At 40.5% G+C, this 20,527-nt stretch overlaps 1 protein-coding gene across 2 annotated transcripts; it reads right to left on the bottom strand.

The window, feature by feature from the left end:
* Window positions 1-14,340: 14,340 nt before the first annotated feature.
* Window positions 14,341-18,269, bottom strand: LOC148027340 (pentatricopeptide repeat-containing protein At4g13650-like). Of its 2 annotated transcripts, XM_087691908.1 has the most exons (2): window positions 17,552-17,689; window positions 14,341-17,459 (listed from the first exon to the last, which is right to left on the bottom strand). In XM_087691908.1, the coding sequence occupies exon 2, from the start codon at window positions 17,407-17,409 to the stop codon at window positions 14,875-14,877; it is 2,535 nt and encodes an 844-aa protein (XP_087548034.1). In that variant the 5' UTR covers window positions 17,410-17,459; window positions 17,552-17,689; the 3' UTR covers window positions 14,341-14,874. The 2 variants fall into 2 exon arrangements, with proteins under 2 accessions (XP_087548034.1, XP_087548033.1); XM_087691907.1 differs by having other exon boundaries at window positions 14,341-18,269.
* Window positions 18,270-20,527: the final 2,258 nt, after the last annotated feature.

A 20,527-nucleotide genomic window follows, 5' to 3' on the forward strand; every position in this document is an offset into this window, starting at 1 on the left:
AAGTATTTGGATGCATTACATATGTACATGTTCTTGATGAGCTAAAAAAGAAGTTGGATCCAAAAGCTTAATATTTGTTGGCTATTCCCTTGAGCAAAAGGGTTACATGTATTATAATCTAGTTAATAGGGCAAGCAAAGTTGTATTTGATGAGAGGAGAAATTGGTATGCTACTGAAAAATAAATTGTTATAGATTATATAAAGGAAAAGGTAATTGTAGAAAATGTGGGTCCATAGTCATAGACATTAAATAGACTAGAAAAGTCCACTTCTAGTAGATCTATTGAGAAACCATGGAGTGGCAAGTTGTGTGCGAATAGCACTCATACAAGTGTAGAAAATGTATCATAAAAGGAAAAGGAAAAAGTGGTCGAGCCACTTGGTATGCTAGATGCTTCTGTAGGCTATTCATATATATAAGGTGAGTTTGATGACTCATATCAAAGTATGAATGAGAGTTTGGTATTCAATTGTCCGTACACCTATGTAAGGGAAATGAGGGCTGATGTAAAGGAATCATAGAGCGTTTCACAAATGTGCAGGTCAATGAGATTAAGGTATCGCATAAATAGGTTGACTTATGATGGTTATGTTGCTTGCTATTATGCATATATGGCAAATGTTATAAAATCGGTTGAGCCAAATTGTTTCGAGGGAGATATTCATCATGTACATTGGGAGAAAGACATGGATGAAGAAATGATTGCATTGGCTATAAATCAAAATTGGTATTTGGTGCCATTTCCTGAGAGGAAAGAAAGCTATAGGCTACAAGTGGGTTTACAAAGTAAAGCATAATGTAGATGGAAGTATGAGTATGTATAAAGCAAGGCTAGTTTCCAAAGGTTATGCACATAGTTAATGGGAAAGCCGTGTAGGCTTTGCAAAGCCTTGTATGGGTTGAAGAGCATGGCATGGCAAGATATCACAATATCTTGTCTCTAATTATTTCCATGTTGGAAATGCAGATCACTCACTTTATGGGCATCAAAATAGTAGTGACATTGTTGTGATTACCTTGTACGTACATGATTTTATTGTTGGCGGTGATAATGTGCAAGAGGTGGAGCATGTGAAGAGTCTTTTCAAGCAAAGATTTGAAATGAAAGATTTGGGAGAGCTAAAGTATTTTCTTGGCATTGAGGTGATAAGAACATCTAAGGGAATATTGCTCTCACAAAGGTAGTACAGCTTGGATTTGTTGACAAAGTAGGGTGTGGTTGATTGTAAATCAATCTCGGTGCCATTGGATCAAAATGTTAAGCTAAGTGCTGATATGGGTGAGATATTAGAGGATGCCATGATGTAAAGGAAGATGGTGGGAAGTTTGATCTTTATCACTATAACTAGGTTAGATAGTAACTATATTGTCGGCTTGGAGAATCAGTTTATCTATGTGCCTCGTAAGTCTCATTTGGATAGTGTGAGAAGTACCTTATAGTACCTTATGGCCACATTGGATTATGGCATCCTTTATGAGGTTGACTCAATGGTGCAGTTATTTGGTTATACTAATGCAAATTGAGCATATAGTGTGTCTGACAAGAAGTCCAAAGGCTATCCAAAAAGCTACAAAATCTTACCTTGTTGCCATTTTTTAGGATGTGTATCTGTGTGCAATTCATGCCAAGTGGGTGATGATCGTGTAGAGAGATATGCAATTAGCTAGAAAGATAAGAGAGGAGAGAGATTAGCGATGCCAAGTGCTTATAGTTTTTAAAGTGCACACTATAGTGTAATGCGCTTTGTAAACTTTAATATATACTAAAAGACCTTTGCTTTTAATTCAACCTTGAATATCTCATATTATATTTGCATATGATGGTGTAATTTTTAATGTGGAGCATCAATTGAAAACCTGATGGCCAAGTAGAATGAGCACTCAGTTATCGAGGTGTCCTCCAGCCACTTAGCTCTTCTTCTTTCTCGAATGACAACTTAGCATGCATACATCCAAGTGCAATGAAGTACGGATGAAGTTTATAAAAATTTGATATCCTATCATATCACACACTGTAGCTTTTAGGACCTCTTGGGCAACTCATCGGACATTTTTTTTGTTATTTTTGCCTCTTTTGAGAGAAAACTAGCATATCTGACCCATTAAACATTAATTTTTTCACTTCAAATTTTTATTATATTTTTATTTTCTTTCTCTATCTAAAAATATTCAACATCTACCACATCATATCGATTCATAAAAGACTTTTATATTATGACACTTGAACATAGAAAAATACAAAATAGTTTCAAGAGATAGATTACAAAAAAATAAATCTTTCTATTATCGAGGAGAGTACAATGGGTATTTTTTAAATAAGCCTTAGTGATTTTTGGGCTCAATATAAGTTTTAGGCCATTTTCAAGCACTTGATTTTCTCACGGGCATGCTTGTGTCTCTTCTTGGCCTTCGACAACAAACTAGTCTTGATACTCTCTTGTGTGTGACTGCTTGGTTGGCCGCTATGGCTCTTCCAATACCCATGGGTTGTAGTAGCATGCTTGAAGAGAGAGAGAGAGAGAGAGAGAGAGAGAGAGAGAGAGAGAGAGAGAGAGAGAGAGAGAGAGAGAGAGAGAGAGAGAGAGAGAGAGAGAGAGAGAGAGAGAGAGAGAGAGAGTGTGTGTGTGTGTGTGTGTGTGTGTGTGTGTGAGCTCTTGCAAGACACACAACACACAATGAATGCATGCAAGATAGGAAGCTAAAAAGTTTTTCTTTTCCTTCTTTAGAATGAATAAAGTCTACCACAAGAATAAAGAGAGAGTTCAACATACATAATATACAAGTGATCCATAGTATGAACATATTAAAGAGAAAGATGATTGGATAGATATCTTGCAACTCACGTAGGTGGACTAAATGATGTCCAATTGTAAAGTATAACTAGAATTGTATGCTAATGTAGATATCAACCATGTTAGTGATATGAATGTGGACACGGTCATCCAGATACATAAACATTAGCTTGTGTTGAGCTTGACATCATAAAAATACCTCTCAAGCTCAACTCCATGACCTATACTTTAAGTAAGATTCAAAATCGTAGAAGCTTTTCTACTCCTAGGACCTTAGTGAAAATATCTACAACCTGCTCCTCTATGCTCGTATATATCAATCAATGTCACCTACCAAAGCCCGCTCTTTAATAAAATGTTAATGAGCCTCAATATGTTTCATCCATGCATGAAGCACAAGGTTTCCTTATGCTCATGCTAGCACAATAAATGACAACTCTCCTGGCTATTTGTATCATTAAATCATTATAAGTAGCTTTTGCATACAAGCTACCTCACATGTTGCCATAGTAGCACTCTTGTAATTTATCTATATACTCTACTAATGTAGCAGTGGGCTATTTTGCAATATTCCAAGTCACATCTCGAAAAATATGTATCCACTAGTGGACTTTCTCACCAGTGCAATCCTTGCATGTTAACAAGAGTGAGTGAAGGATTTCCTTCACTACGCATGCAAAAGACAATTTCTTGATTAGTAGGTTTGTGCTTTTTTGTACTTGCAAATCTCCTTGAGGGGGGCTACTAAGTGATGGCTCTTTCTCCTCTTTAACCTTTTCCCTTGACTGGATCTCATTGTGCTTTTCATCTATGCGCTTGTTGGGGTAAAGGTTGGAGCTTATATATCGGTTGCTTAGCTAGGTTTGTTCTAAAGAAGGGAGGAGGGATACTGGAGGAGGAGAAAGAAGTGATCTAGTAGCTTGGGGCATTGCATGGGGTCTTTGCTTCATGTTAAGTGCCCCTTGATTGCATCTACACTAGCCTTAGGTCTATCAATCCGAGATCAATCCCACTCTAAGGCCTATTGATGTGGTGGTCAATGTTACCTTCACCATCATTGGTGCCACCTTTTTCATTCATGGAAGTGTTACCCTCCTTGTCCTCCAACTAGTTGTTGTCACCCTCCTCATATTAGCTTGTTTTTTCATCTTCATAATGGTCTTCTTACTCACGATCTCTTTTCAAGGTCTCCATGGCCAATCGTGTCTTCAAGCCTTTGGATAGATGAGGGGAAGGACTACTAGATTATCAAGTTGCATTATTGTTGGAGTCATTCCACTAACTAAATCCCTTTGCCTTACCATGGTGGACAAGTGAATACTTTCCCATTGCCTTGGTCTCAAGGATTGGAATATTTACGTAATTACTTAATATTTTATATAAGTAGGATGTGTGATTACTATATTAACATCATTACATGGAAATTTGATCACTCTTGAGCACGTAAAATGCAACTTGCAAGCCGACTAAAAGTCCATCGAGCTTTTTGGTTTTCCCAAGGTCCGGTTTGTTGCAAACCAGAGTTGCAGCATTGGAATGTGTGCACAAGAGGGAGAAGAGAGCTCAAAGTACAATAACAAAATCTTGCTTACTAAGTTGCTTAGAGTACAACTTGGGTACACTCTCCCACACTTGATAGTGACCCATAGGCTGTTTATATAGCCTCTGCCAAGCTAGGGTTAGGGTTTCCCCTGCCCCCAGGGCTATTCACACTCATTTTCCCTTATACTCCCTTGCTTATAGTGGGTTCCTATGCCTCTCTTCTAACACCCCCCCTCAATGCCAGGGTGGCATTGGATTACAAGGCATGTACAATGTTCCCCCCCTTCTCGGGATGCCTTTATAAATCAGGCTTACAAGAGTGTTTTAGGTAGATGATTTAAAGAGTCAAAACAATCGATCTTTAGATGGATTGGAGGCATAGTTGGCCACCAATTCTTTGGGTATATCAGGAGTGTTGGGGCATTTACTAGTGATATGCCCTATCTTCTTGCATTTGTTACATTTCATCTTCTCGGGATACTTCTTCCAGCAGCTGTTTACAAGATGTTCTTTTTTCTTACAGAAAGAACATCTAGTGAGAGCTGTATGTACCAATACTTGATCACGGGAAGTTGAAGATGCCTGAATATTGTTGCTTTCTTTGTGGTTCCTCTTTTCTTCATCCTAATAGGATTAAATGGTACTTGCCAATGTAGGATCTGGAATGTTGGTGAGAGTGGTTACAAGAGTAGGAAACACCTGTTTTACAGCTTTTAGGAGAATAGCAATAGCATCTTCTTCATGTATTGAAGCTTGTACAGAGGCAAGCTGTGCCATAAGTCCCTTCATATGAGAGATGAATTTTCCCAAATCTTCTCCTGATCAATATTCCAAGCTAAAGAATTCAATTTTAAGGAAGATTTTAGTATTTTTACCAGTGGCTCCATAGAGCTTTTCAAGCTCATCCCATTTTTCTTTAGCAGTGTTTAGTTGATCAACATGATGAATTAGGGATTCATCTAAGTGTAACATTATGATTGCTTGAGCACGTTGGTCATCCTTTATATCAACCAGATTTGCAGAGTTTACAGCTCTACTGCCTTGAATGAGAGGCCAATACCCTCTCTCCATCATTTTGTATTTTATAAGTACCTGCCATGGGTGGAAATCTTTGCCATCAAACTTTCGAATTTGAGGACGAACATCAGCATATGTTGTGGTCATTGGGAAGGTCTTACCACTTGTTACGACAAGGGCAGTGACTAGTCCCTTACAAAATTTCCACTGAATGCGGAAGCAAATCAGACAATTTGAAATCAAAGTTGCAATGAAGAGAAAGGCTGAAAATCATATAAATGTAATATTTCAAAGTATGACTGTGGTGGCCCTTTCTTATGTGCAAACTTCTTCCGAGGTTTAATAGTCTTTTTAGGTTTTAATCTAGTAAACCTAGACTGGACTTCAGGCCCCTCCTTGTGGTATGGCTTAGTGGATGAAGCTTGTGTTGGACAAGGTTGGTCTATGATCTCAATGCTTGTTTGCTGATGATTCCGAGGAGAGTAGAATGACACTCATCCTTTTGATTTCATTAACTAGTGTACTTGAAACAAAGTCACTCACGGTATGTAATACACTTCTAGTGTATGATGGTCTATGTGTTTATAATTGTACATATAACCTTACAACAATATACGAAGAGGAATAAAAAACTCACTAGATTTTAGTGAATACCCAGCAAGCAAATGATTAGATGATTCATGATTAGTGTTTAGAAACACTAATGTCAAGCTTAGTGAAATGCTTGAATGAAACCCGATTGGAAGTCGGCTTCCCAATGCACTTAGTGATGTCCATTGAGCATGCCCAAGAGCTTTTCAATCTGGAATAAGCGTCAGAGAATATGCTTCAGTGATTAGAATCATTGTTAATGAAGCTCAGAGTGAAAAAAAATGACAAAATGTCAAGCTTAGAGCTTGATGGCTATAGATTCCACAGGATACACAGTTAGGGTTTGTCAGAGATCTCTCTCTATAGGGCAAAATTCTAGGAACCCTTGTAGATGAGGATAGCCCACTAGAGGGGCTATCAAAGCCCCAAGATGGTTGCTGGGATCGCATCGCCTGCTGCGTGCACAACAATACGGATTTTGCATTGTCAGAAAACTGCGCCTGTTTTGGAAACCACGCAATGCCGGGCTCAGTCGTGGACAATGTTGGGGGTAGACCTGACAAGGAGTTGCGCCCTGATGTGGGGAAGAGATCTCCTGAAGAAAGCACGAGCTGATATGGCCTCCTTTGTCCTCCCCAAATCCTCCAATGGAGGTAGGTTGTAGGCAGCTATGGAGGAAAGAAGAATAAGATGAAGGAGATGATAGCTCATGTGCACTTAGTGGTAGCTGAGGGTATAGGAAGCTGAGGGGATCAGAGGAGGCTCTGATACCATGTTGCAAACCAGAGTTGTAGCATTGGAATGTGTGCATAAGAGGGAGAAGAGAGCTCAAAGTACAAGAACAAAATCTTGCTTACTAAGTTGCTTAGAGTACAACTTGGGCACACTCTCCCACACTTGATAGTGACCCATAGGCTATTTATATAGCCTCTGCCAAGCTAGGGTTAGGGTTTTCCCTGCCCCTAGGGCTATTCACACTCATCTGCCCTTATACTCCCTTGCTTATAGTGGGTTCCTATGCATGTCTTCTAACACGGTTGGGCCCAACATAGCAAGCTAAAAAATATATAAAAAAGAGGCCAAGGGGTCCAATGGGCTTGATTTGTGTTTTGCTACTAGGTAATCTCTCTCTCTCTCTCTCTCTCTCTCTCTCTCTCTCTCTCTCTCTCTCTCTCTCTCTCTCTCTCTCTCTCTCTCTCTCTCTCTCTCTCTCTCTCTCTCTCTCTCTCTCTCTCTCGTGAGTGGTAGGGTAGGCCTGTCGATAGGCATGTGTTGTGAAGTCGGCATATGCATGTCATGAGGTAGTCCAGTACTATCACTTAATGTAAAGGGATATGTGCGTGTGCGCATGCGCGTGCACGTGCGCATGTACACATACACCACTTAATGTATAGATGTGTGTGTGTGTGTGTGTGTGTGTGTGTGTGTGTGTGTGTGTGTGTGTGTGTGTGTGTGTGTGTGTGTGTGTGTGTGTGTGTGTGTGTGTGTGTACCCATATGTGATAGAAGGGGTTGTTCAACTAGCATGCATTGTGAATTTGGTGTATGCATGTCATGAGAACTGATAAGCCAATCCTCTACTATCACTTATTGTATGCATGCATATATGCAATAGTCATTTTGTATTGAAAACCAAGCACCACATCCCCAAAACTAACTTTCTTTCTGAATATAAAATTGGTTGAAAAAGGAGAGAAAATGAATTTGAGTAAATCCTTTGTGGATAATATAAAAAAGGAAAAATGAGATTGCAAAAGTAAAGAGAGAGGATAATTATTTTACTATTCTTCTCTTCACTTTATCTTGTTTTAAGGAGAGAGGGAGGGCTAAAATACCCATTTTTTGAGTTCATTTTGTTCTTAATGTATATTTATTTTATAAACATGGCATCGAATATACATTGACATAAACACGGATTGAATTTGACACCATCATATTGATCATCATCTTTACACAAAATAGAATGGAATGAATATCATATAGATACTTTGAAAGATAATCTCATAGAAATATAATTTAGTATATTGAATAGAGTTCATTTTGACTCAATAAATTGTATGAATACATGGAAAATAATACACAATACCGGTTATAAGGATGTGCATGCAGATTTGAATGGAGACTTTTGATCAATAGTTGAGATGTCCTATGACTATATTGAATATATGGGTAAAATGACATAGGAGCTACATGGATAGCAACAAAATGGCACGCAAATCTGAATAGGCACCAGGTCTTAAAAGTTTAGAGAATTTTTGAACCTTGACCTCCTAAACACCCAATACATCTGGCACACGAGAGTAATGTGCTTCATCTAAACCTTCTATTGCACCTACATGTTGACTAAACATACAATTTCTATCAAAATAAAAAATAACTCCTCACTCACATGAATTATGGCAATAGGGAAAAATGAAAAATTTTCATATAAGCCAATTCGCAAAAGACAAGAATGAAATCTGGTCTACCCTATATTGTTGGTGCAAGAACACTAGATTATTGTAAAGTTATAATCATCAAAACCTATTGAAAATAATGTATATAAGAAAATATCAATCCCTCATAACGAAAAGTAACTAATTAGTTGCATAAACTTTGGCAAAACACAAGAGGGGAGGTTTACTTGTAAGTTGATATTAGAAAAGAACATAGAATCTCTACTTTACCCTACGTTAATTGCTATAATAATGATCGATCCTAAATTTAAAACCAACATCAAACTCTAGTGTAAAAATAACATATAGGAGAAAACACACACACACACACACACACACAATGATGAGCACCTATGCAACCTTACTCAAATTGATATCTGCTAGAAAACAATAGAGTTAGAATTGACATGAAGCTCTACTGAAAAATATTGAGGATTGATATAAAATACAAATGCATACGCACAAAAATGTGCACCTATCTTACCCAAAGTGATCTCTACAAGAAGACAATAGCATAAGTTAAAACTAATGTCAAGCTCTACTTTAAAAATAACGAAAAAAATAAACCACAGAGAGAGAGAGAGAGAGAGAGAGGAGCACCTATAACTCTTGCCCAAAATTATCTTTGTAAGAGGATAATAGCAAGAGTTAGAACCAACATCAAGCAAGTAAGAAACCACAAAGAGAGAGAGAGAGAGAGAGAGAGAGAGAGAGAGAGAGAGAGAGAGAGAGAGAGAGAGAGAGAGAGAGAGAGATGAGCACCTATGTCTCTTGCCCAAAATAATCTCTGTAAGAAGACAACCACAAGAGTTAGAACTAATATCAAGTAACCTTAAACCACAAAGAAAGAAAGAAAGAAAGAAAGTTATATTAACGTCTTCTAAAGACCAAAACTGGCCTATGAGACAAACTGTGATACAACTGATGAGGTCCAGCTATCCAAAATAAAAGTGCTAAATGAAAAGCTAAAAACTGGAAACTGAAAATACGGTGCTGTGAGTGTGATAAGTGTCGTGTATGTGTATGTGCATATGTAGCTCTGGTACTCCAGATAATGGCTACAAAAGGGGAACAAATGTCGGCTGTGATAGGGGAACAATTGTCGGCTGTGATAAAGTGGTGTGATGTGTATATGTAACAGATGTAGGGAGATATACTATCTTGGGATGTAGTAGTAGTCGTCGAAGTCGCTAATAGTAGGTGATCCCTCCTAGATGCAGGATGTGGTACATCGGCAGTGGAGAAAGAGCAAACTGGAGGTCTGAGATCCAGTGTGTCGAGTGTCGTCGGATCTCAGTCTGCTGTCGATGTAGATCAAGAATCCTCCGGATCTCCTGTCGGTGTGGCTGTGGGGTCCGAAACCCACGGATCCTCGTGCAGCGTCGGGTATGCTGGTCCTCAGCCTGCTGTAGTGTGAGCTTGGAGGTTTGGCTGGAGGCTGGTACAGTAGCTCTCACTATGTCTGCCTGAAAGAACTGTGTAATAGTCGTCTGGGTGGGCCCCTCTCTGACTGGGACCCGCTGTGTGCTCTGCTCTCTGATGTGCCATGCCTCTCCCAGAAAATGGCCAAATGATCTCTGATCCATATCAGTCATACATCCCTGAAGTGAGCTGCTCAATGTGTATCTAGATCTCAACTCTGAGTATGCCGGGCATCTGAGAACAAAATGCTCCTCACTCTCCACCTCTGATCTGCAAAGGGGGCATATCCTCTCCTCCCGTGGGATGCCACTGGCTCTGCCACTTTCAATCATAAGCTGATGTGATGATACCCTGAGCTGTCCAATAAGAACTCTCAATCGATGTGGCATATAGATCTGCATATATCTCGGAATCTCTATGAATCCCTGCTCTGATATGCTCAAGAACTGTGTATAATAATGTGCCATCTTCGATGGCAGTGACTGTGCAAGGCTGACCCATGTCCTCTGTATATAAATATGCCATATCTCCTGTCTGATGACTCTGTTCCTCTCAGAGAGAGAGAGGGTGTAAGTGGGAGCCTGAGTATCATATAGAAGAGGTGGGAGTCTATCAATGTCCAGCCCATGTCTGTCAAACCAAGCTCTAGTCTGTGCATACCATGATGTGGTATCCCCCACTTGAGCCATCTCCTGAGATGCCATATATGCTCTGTATGCAATGCGATCTCTGTCCATATCCTGAAATCTGTGTAGAAGCAGACTATCTGAAATAGTGCCTCTATTAGCATGGGCGGTGTGGCAAGCTCTGCTCGCACAATGTCATGTGGGACTAAGGCCTTGCTGCGAATCAATCTAGATATCATGATCACCTAAGGTCTCTCCATCAATGTCCATACATAATCGGCAAGGCCTGGCCCCCATATAGCTGCTCCATACATCAGTGCTGGAGTGACTAGAGTATCAAAGAGCCACCCCTTGGTATGGGGCTCTTGGAAATGTGCCTGATGACACTGTCGCTCCATAAGAGCCAATGCTGAGTATCCTCTAGTGAGGCGGTCACGAGCTGCCTGTGTCATCGAGAAAATCCCTGAAGCTGCTGTAAAGGTGACTCCCAAATATACATATGATCCAGTGACCTCAATACTCCCTCCTGCTGCCATGAAAATACTCTGTCTGCGTATCTGAGCTGATGTATGGAATATAAGAACCTTGGTTTTACCAAGGTTCACTGTCATGCCTCTCTGTATGCAAAAATCATCCAATGCTAATAAATGCTGCTGTAATCCCTGAGCTGAATCTGAGACCAACACAATGTCATCTGCATATAGTAAGATATGAACTGTGGCTCCACTGATATCTATACCTCCACCGGCTCACTGTTGAATAAACTCTGCTATCTCATCAATGTATAGCCCAAATAGAGTCGGTGAGAGTGGGTATCCTCATTTCACACCAATGGTGCTCACAAGGGGATCTGATATACCTCCCGGACATCTGACTCTGCCAGTAACCCGCTCATATAGTGCATAAATACCCCACATCATGTCATCATCCACCCCCAGATCAAGTAGGCGTCTGAAAAGCCTCTCTCTCGGAACCGTGTCAAAGGCTTTGCGGAAATCCACAAAGCAACAATACAATCTCTGTTTCTTCACTCGTGTCTGGTCGATCAGACAACGGAGAGTGAAGATGTGGTCTATGGTAGAAAATGCCCATCTGAACCCTGCCTGTCCGGGTGCGCGCATGCACTCTCTCTCTGCCAGCGTGCTGAGCTCCTCCTCCATCACCATGCCATAAAGTTTGGCCAAAACTGGCCCAATCATGATGGTCCTATACGTGTTAGGATCCATAGGATCCCCTGACTTGTGGATACGTACAATGGTGAGAGAGAGAGAGAGAGAGAGAGAGAGAGAGAGAGAGAGAGAGAGAGAGAGGAGCAGCTATGCGTCTTGCCCAAAATGATCTCTGCAAAAAGACAACAAGAGTTAGAATGGACATCAATATATACTTTAAAAACAATACAAAAGAGAATACACAAAGAAAAATTACTATCCACGATTTGCCCAAAATCTACATTTGGATGGATAAGAAATTATACATATAAGCAAATAGATCAAGATCCTAATTACTCTCTCCACAAATCATCAATAGCAACAAAAATTCACGAAAATGGAATGGAGAGAAAGGAGTTTGCTGCTCAATTTTCGAGTCAAAGTGATTTCGTGGGAGGAAAAAATATTTTCAAAAAGGACTTAAAAAAAGGGGGGGAGGGGTACAAGGTTAAAGATACTCAATGTTTGTGCACTATTCATTCCTCCCTTTTTTTAATAAAAAGCCCAAGATTTGGAGAGAGGGAATTCACCTTCCATAGATGCCAACATACTGGCTTCTATTGGACAATCCTAATGGCTCATCTCTTAAAATATATTATCATTAAGGGCCCATTTTTTGATCCATCTTTTTCCTAATGTAGAAAGAATTAAGACATGTAAATTTTTTAAACATTCTAGATTCTCTAAAACCTCAAAACAACACATCCTTAAGTATCACTCTATTTATCCATCATTGTCACCTTCTTGTGAACCCTTCATTTTTAACTAGGTTTACTTGATAAACATATCAAAATGCCCCAAATTCTTTTGATGAACATGATGTATATAACCAAGCTATTAAAAACATTGTACGACTCACATGGATAAAAAAGATTTAATGGGAGATTTTTAAGTGTCACATTATCGGCATTCACCTTGTATCTCGCCTTGAACTTCAAGGCATTTCAGAAAACGATGGTGCATGTATGACTCAACAATCCTTTAGAGCCTAATTCTACAAACTTTGCATCATAGTGTTGGGACCTTGAGATGCTATCTTGAATGTAGGTCTAACACTAATATGCAAAGTGATATGAGCGTTTTCTTGAAACGCTTTGAAAGTACATTAAAATTGTAATGATGAAAACTTGACCTATTTATGAAGTTATTTTGCAAAAAGGACCTAGCAACATTTTAGGATGCTTACAAGATTGGTTGGACTGTACAAAATCGCTTAAAGATTGCAGGTGCAAGATTATCCATCCATAAGCCGCTAGTTCTAAAGTTCGTTTTGATGATGCTATTCCAACTAAACAAGTCATCATAGAAAGTGCTTGTTATGTGATCAACATTGACCTTAGGATTTGCTTTGCATGGTAGTGCAGAAATCCTTGGGCTTGTTGTCTCATGTTGGAGTCACTAGCCATGCACTCCATGATGCAGCACATAGAACGACACTTGACTTCAAAATCAAACCGCAAGGTTAAGCCCTTAAGACATTTAGAAAAGTAGAATGACTACAATGTCAAGCTTGATTATCGTCTTTTTGTAGAAAATTGCATATATTGACCTTCAATGATAGTGGGTGTCGTTTGTCTGTGTACATCTTCTCCTTGAAGCCAACTGAACTTTGACACATATATAATCGCAAAGACACCTCACACAACAATGAGGATGCATAGCTACAACTGCCTCAATATCGAGTTTAGGATCTCATATTTAAGTCGATGTGCAAGGTGACTTTGAACCACTGCAGATGGTTGTGCGCCTTCACCTTGAAGCGAGCTGGGCGAGACTTCAAGATCTAATCTGCAGTCACTTGGCACAGCACTTGGAGTGCAGATTGACTGATTGAGAATGAGGCTAAAATAACAACTTCATGGTATAACTTCTCATATCGACATTGATGGCGCTAGAGATGCACCTTGACCTTTAGTTAGCATGGATAGTGATCGTTGCCAATGCGGATCCTCACGCTCAAGCAAGCCAACCAGCAACTTCAGGATCCGATCTAGGCCACATACCATACTTAGTGCACATCAAAGCCCAGGAAAATCTCCAGTATTGACTTTAGGATCTAATGCTCGAGTCGATCTGGAGATGCCGAGAGTGCACCTTCGCTTTGAAACATCGTGAACCTTTTGACGTTGGAACATCATAAAATTATGTTTGTGTGCACCTGCAGCTTCTCTGAAGCAAGCTAAACCTCGACATCAAGATCTAAACCTAATAGCTGTCTCAAGACGAGACTTAAGTAAGGGACTTATGCAATCAGGACACATGATTGGCAAAAGCTCCATTGGAACTTCAAGGTTGATCTTGACGGTGCTAGACTTGACCTTGTCCGTGAATCACTGTGGATTGTTACCAAGCTGAACCTTCATGCCTAGTCTTCAACTTGACCCTGAAGGACTGTGGATTGAGGTTGTTTGTATGTGCACTTTTGCTTTGAAGCAACGTAAACAAACTGACAGAAATATCCTACTCCAAGTCACATTGCATGGTACTACTGAGTGCGGATCTTGACTTCAAGCTCTAATCCTCAAGTCACTGTGCATAGTAGTGAGTGTAGATTAAGGCACAGTATTAACTTCAAGCTCTAATCCTGAAGTCCCCTCGCACAGTAGTAAGTGCACATTGGAAACATAGAATGCAACTGTTGCTCTTCTTGCTATTTGCTTTGACGAATCTGTTCTCTCTTATTATTACACATGCTTGATGAATTAGTTTTAAAATATAATGCGGCACCTTTAAAAATCAGCCATCTTGAACTCCTAAGTTTGTGCTTTGGCATATCAGTGTTACAAAGCCGATCCACGTGGCAGTTAGATGCTGAGACTTCTTCTCAAATGTGGGACCTTGAACAATCTGTAATATGTATAATAGTGCCACAGCAAGAAGATCAGCTATCACCAAAATCTCTGTTTCTGGGTGCTGGTCCTTAACATTTTCAGCTATATGTTATTAGGTAGTTTAATCTATCAATATGTATGCACATCAGACAGCCACATCCAAATATGCAGCATTGCATCCAGTACACAAAAGTTGTCTTGATTACAAAGTAGTCAGTATTGTAATATCATCCACACTCAGTGTAAGGAGCTCTATTTCTTGTCCAGCATATATTTTAAGACCAAATCTCTGGAATGCATGCTTCAACTATCAATTGTGGTGAATTCAAGGTGTGTAAAGTTTAACAACATGTGTCAGGTTGGTTCATACCAACACCAAACTCACACAACTTCCGTTAGATGTTTATCCTTACACAACTGTTCCATCTGTTTGGATTGCACAGTCTGCCACAGCATTTGCATAGGTATCTGCCATCAACAAGTATGCAGAGGCATCATCTTGATCCAATTCAAGAAGGTGCTGGAAGCATCTCAATCCGACCTCTACTTTACCATAAACTTTACAAGCAGTGAGCAAAGCCCTGATGGTGTTTTTGGATGGAAAACATTTTGCTGCATTGAAAATTTTCTCTGCCTCATGAAGTTGCCCTGATCTTGCAAGAAGATCGACCATGCAGGCATAGTGATCTAAAGTTGGTTCAATTTTATATTCTTCCTCCATTAGCTTGAAATACTTCTGACCCTTAAAGACCAGGCTGGCATGGCTGCAAGCAGCAAGTAGACAAGTAAATGTGATACCATCTGGCTTCACACCTTGTTCTAGCATCTCCTCAAAACATTGCACGGCCATGCTGCCTTGGTGGTTCTCACCATACCCTTTTATCATAGCAGTCCATGATATGGTATCTCGGACAAGCATAGTGTCAAACACTTCCTGTCCTTCTGCAAGTGCACCACATTTGCCATACATATCTATCAACATATTGCCCACACTAAGATTCCCTTCAAGTCCAGAGTTCCTAACTGCAGCATGAATTTCCCTTCCTGTTTCTAAGGCTCCTACAGTGCCACAAGCTTTCAAGCAGCGAATAAATATGACAGCATCAGCAGATATGCCCGCTAGCTGCATCTGCTTGAAACAGTGCAGCACTTCCTTGTCAAGCCCATGTTCAGCATAGCCTGAAGTTAATGCATCCCAAGAGTGAACATCTCGAACTGTCAGCATATCAAACACTTGCTTTGCTTCTGTAAGCAAGCCACACCTAGCATACATATACACCAATGTGCTGCCTATATGTACACCGTTTTCAAGACCCCTTATGATGGTTTCAGCATGTATATGATAGCCAGTTTCTAGAGATCTTATTATGCCACAAATATTCAAACTGAGAGCGAATGTGACAGCATCTGGAGAGACTCCCTCCAGTTGCATTTGTCTAAAACAACTCAAGGCTTTGTCAGCCAGCCCCTGTTCCATATATCCAGTTATAAGAGCAGTCCATGGAACCTCACTCCGTTCTGGCAGTTGGTCAAACACTTTCTGTGCTTCACCAAGAAAGCCAAGACTAGCATACATATCAACTAATGTGCTTCCAACAAAATGATCTCTTTCAAATCCCCTTTTCACACTCTCATCATGAAGAACTCGACCCTTGTTTGAATCTAACCCCTGACAAGCTTTCAAGCAGCAAAGAAATGTGATGTCATCTGGAGATACTCCTTCCAGCTGCATCTGTTCAAAACAGCTAAAGGCTTCCTCAATGAACCCTTGTTCATAATACCCAGCAATTAGTACATTCCATGATACTACATCCCTAACAGGAATCTTCTCAAACACTTTACGTGCTTCTACAACTGAGCCACATTTACAAAACATATCTATAAGTGTGTTACAAACCAAGATATCACTTCCTAATCCCACCTTCCTAACCTCAGCATGTATTTCTTGACCTGTGTCCAGTGCTCCTTTGACGCTACAAGCTTTCAAGCAGCGTACAAACGTTATAGCATCAACAGACACTTCCATTAGTGGCACCTGTTTGAAACAATTAAGGACTTCCTGATGAAGACCATGCTCGGAATACCCTGATATCAATGCAGACCACGCAACTGCATCTTGAACTGGTAGCATGTCAAAAACTCGACGCGCTTCCAGGACAGAATTGCACTTGGAATATGTATCCACCAGTGAATTGCCCACATGAAGTGTACTATCAAAGCCTCTTCTAGCTATCTCAAGATGTACTTCCCAGCACATGCTTAAAGCTTCTGCATGTGCACAAGCTTTCAAACTGCAAAGAAGTGTGACAACATCTGGAGAAATGCCCTCCAGCTGCATTTGCTCCAAGCATTTATGCACTTCCTTGATATATCCATGTTCAGCATACCCAGAAATCAGAGCATTCCATGAGATAGCATCTCGATGAGGGAGGTTCTCAAACACTTGATGTGCTTCTGAAATTGAACCGCATTTACCATACATATCTACAAGTGAATTTGCAACAAATAAACTACTCTGTAATCCTGCTTTCTTGACTTCTCTGTGTATTTCTCGTCCTGTCTCTAAAGCTCCTACAGTACTGCATGCTTTTAAGCAATGAATAAACACCACCTCATCTGCAACAATACCCTGCAGTTGCATCTCATGAAAACTGCTGAGCACCTCTTTATGAAACCCATGTTCTGTGTATCCTGAAATCAATGTTGCCCATGAGATTGCATCTCGGTGTGGCAGTTTGTCAAATACTTGGCGTGCTTCTTTGACCAGTTTGCATTTGGCATACATATCCACCAATGTATTGGCTACACGAGAAGCCATCTCCAATCCCCTTTTTATTATTTCACTATGTACACATTGACCTTTTCTGAATGAAGCTATGGTGCGACAGACTTTCAAACTGGAAACAAAAGTTGCAGCATCTGGAGAAATGCCCTCCAATTGCATCTCTTTGACACAGTTGTCTGTTTCCTGTCTGAGCCCTTGCTCAGCATATCCTGCAATCAATGCATTCCAGGAAACTGAGTCATGTGTTGAAAGCTTGTCAAACACAAGACGTGCATCGGACATAAAGCCACATTTGCCATACATGTCCACCATCGTGCTGCTGATGAAAAGATCTCCTTCCAATCCCCTTTTGGCAAGGTCTGCATGGAGTTCATGGCCATTCTCCAAGGATGTGGTCCTAGCACATGCTTTCAACAAAACCAGGTAAGTACAGTTTTGAGGCTGTATGTTGTCCGTTTGCATTTCATGGTAAAGGTGGAAGGCATGCTGCGGTGCTTCGGTACGGGCATAGCCAGATATAAGGGAGATCCAGGAGTATGCATTACGGAGAGGGAGCCTGTCGAAGACATGCCGGGCATCATCCAAGCTCCCACATTCTACCAACATTGGCACAAGATGATTGCCGAGAACCGGATGAGCATCGAGATGATGCTGGCGCATGTAACCGAGGAGCAGCTTGGCCTGTGATAAGGCTTTCTTCTGCCTGCAAATCTGCAGTTGCGCGATGAGCTGGTCCACGGGAAGGGACATGGCCCCTCTGCCCGCCTTCCCTTATCAACCTCCTCAACATTTCCAGACCTGAAGCTCTGTGCGCGCGTGTGTGCGATGCCTCTCTGCGTGTGTTTTGTGAGATCTTCAGCTTCGATCCGATGATGATGAAGACGAATCGTGAGACGAAACTTTTTTGTCGTCTGCGGTCGTCACCCTGATTCACTGAACTGTAAACCTTGGAGAGACCTAAGAGATAAAATGGCTAGATGTGAGGACCTTGAAATAGAGCCTCGAGGCGCGGGAGGGTGGAGAGTATGAGCAACTTGGCAAGCGATGAGTGCTAGTGGTCGTACTCACTATTCCTCTACATGTGGGCAAGGCATTGCTCTTGGCATGCACCTATTGTCTCACGACCTTAGCATTTGAATAGTCCTCTAAGTCTTGCATTGCAATGGAGACAACAAAGAGATGGATTTTGCCAATGTCGTCAAAGCAGTTTCCAGGTTAACATTGTGGAGGTGGAGAAACCCCTCCAAGAAGACTTGTAGCTACACAACGAGAGAAGAGCATCCTTTAGCTCTAGTAAAAAAAAGTCCTCAAAGTGCCAACAGGGTTGTGGTGTACTAGTTTGAATGTGGGTTGAGTTATTTGAGTGCCTGAGTTCAAACCCTACGCCTCACATCCCCTAAGGCATCATTTGAATGTGGGTTGAGTTATTTGAGTGCCTGAGTTCAAACCCTACGCCTCACATCCCCTAAGGCATCATTTGATATGTATTCACATTTTTTTTAACAAGAAGTCCTTAAAGCTCCCCTTACTTTCTCGTTTTGGTTCAACTTAAAGAAAGATGTGCAAGTTACTATGCTTCTAGTTTGTTCTTTTATTTTCTAGTTTAAGAGAGCATTTTTGGCTTTCCTATTCAATGTAAAGTTTCTCTCCACCCATTTAAATTTATGAGGAAAGATTTTTACTTTCTCTAGTTGGCTTTGGAGTTGAAAGGGATTGGATTGTAGGAAGCACTATTAGGTTTAGAGAAAACCTCATCTATGTTGTTCCATGGTCCTCAAACTTTTCTCACGAGGAGATGTTGCCCTATAATCTAGTCTTTCCATTGCTTCTTGATTGGTTGGAGAAGGAGAAGTGCATGTGCTTGTTGAAGTTTGGGCAAATTGTTGTATGTGCCAACACCTATTGATGGACTTCCTAAGTGGGAGAAGGAAGCATGTATCTTGTGGGACAGGAGGAAGGAGCATCAGCGAATGTGCTCAAGCATTTCTATGGTAATGGCTTGGAGTTGTATATTGAGGTTAGTTTGCTCCCTTTTTTGGACTCCTACCATGGTGCAATGAGCATGGCCATTTTGCCAAGGATTATTTGAGAAAGAACACAATGGAAGATGCATTTTGTAAAGAAAGATGATGAAAGTGGTAGATGAGAGAAGTGAGCCATGAACTTCTTAAGTTCTAACTAGAGAGAATCTAATCAATGGTAGAGGAAATAATAAACAAGAGAATCTAATCAATGGTAGATGAGAGAAGTGAGCCATGAACTTCTTAAGTTCTAACTAGAGAGAATCTAATCAATGGTAGTGGAAATAATAAACAAGTGAATCTCTTACTTATGAACATGGGTAAGCCTAGGAAGGATGTTGGTGGAAAGCTCTTCTAATGCAAATGCCGGTCCATTTGGTGCGCAGATCGGATGCTGTACGCTTGCGTCGTGAATGCCAGAAGGTCCCCAAGAACAATAGAACTCTACTTTTTGCACAAATTACAAGGTAAAAAGCATGAACGACATGAACAAGAGACCAATTGGGTGCAATCTCCCCCCATGCCTTGTGTGAGTGCTCCACAAAGCATGTATTTTATGTATTATTCATCTTCAAGCTCAAATAATAGCCCAAATTACAAAATAGCAAACTTTTAGCTTTTGAGTTTGCTTTAACACAAAATAGGAATAAAGCTAATGGACGGTGCCCAAATAGTCTGGCATGCCCAATACAATGTCCAAGTAGAAATAACATAATCGTGCGCCCATGCGCATACAAAATAATAATAAATATCCAACGCCTCAATAAATAGGCGTGACAAAATATAGGCGTCATGCCTAAGGTATGCGCCCATCAAAATATAATCAATAAATCGAATACTCGCTATCCTCCAATGCTTTCCTCCACCACTACTACTATCTCTACACATCAACTGAAGCATTCACAATCGTTAGTAAAATAATACAATTAAACCTACAAAAGTGAATACCTAGCAGTCTTCAGCTACATAAATAAATCAACTGGTTAGAAATAAATCCTAACCTTAATTTATTACGAGTGCGCACTCTAAACTCATAAACGTTTATTAATTTAATATACATTTTGCGGAATCACCCACTATGGAATCACCCATATACACACTAAATTAATGAAACGCCCGAAAAGGACAGGCGTCCCTATCAACTTCTCGCACAAAGAATCCACTTTGTGTATGAGCCCCGATCATCAAAGTTTACGGAATCCACCGTAAAACCTCACGGAATCCACCGTGGCACGGAATCCACCGTGAAATATGCC

The sequence above is a fragment of the Lygodium microphyllum genome, chromosome 13, assembly GCF_053477565.2.
Source record: "Lygodium microphyllum isolate KBCC chromosome 13, Lygodium_microphyllum_v1.1.10, whole genome shotgun sequence".
Lineage (NCBI taxonomy): Eukaryota > Viridiplantae > Streptophyta > Polypodiopsida > Schizaeales > Lygodiaceae > Lygodium > Lygodium microphyllum.

Coding starts and splice junctions, on each gene's coding strand:
- LOC148027340 (XM_087691907.1), bottom strand. CDS start 18,000: ATGTCCCTTCCCGTGGACCAGCTCATCGCGCAACTGCAGATTTGCAGG.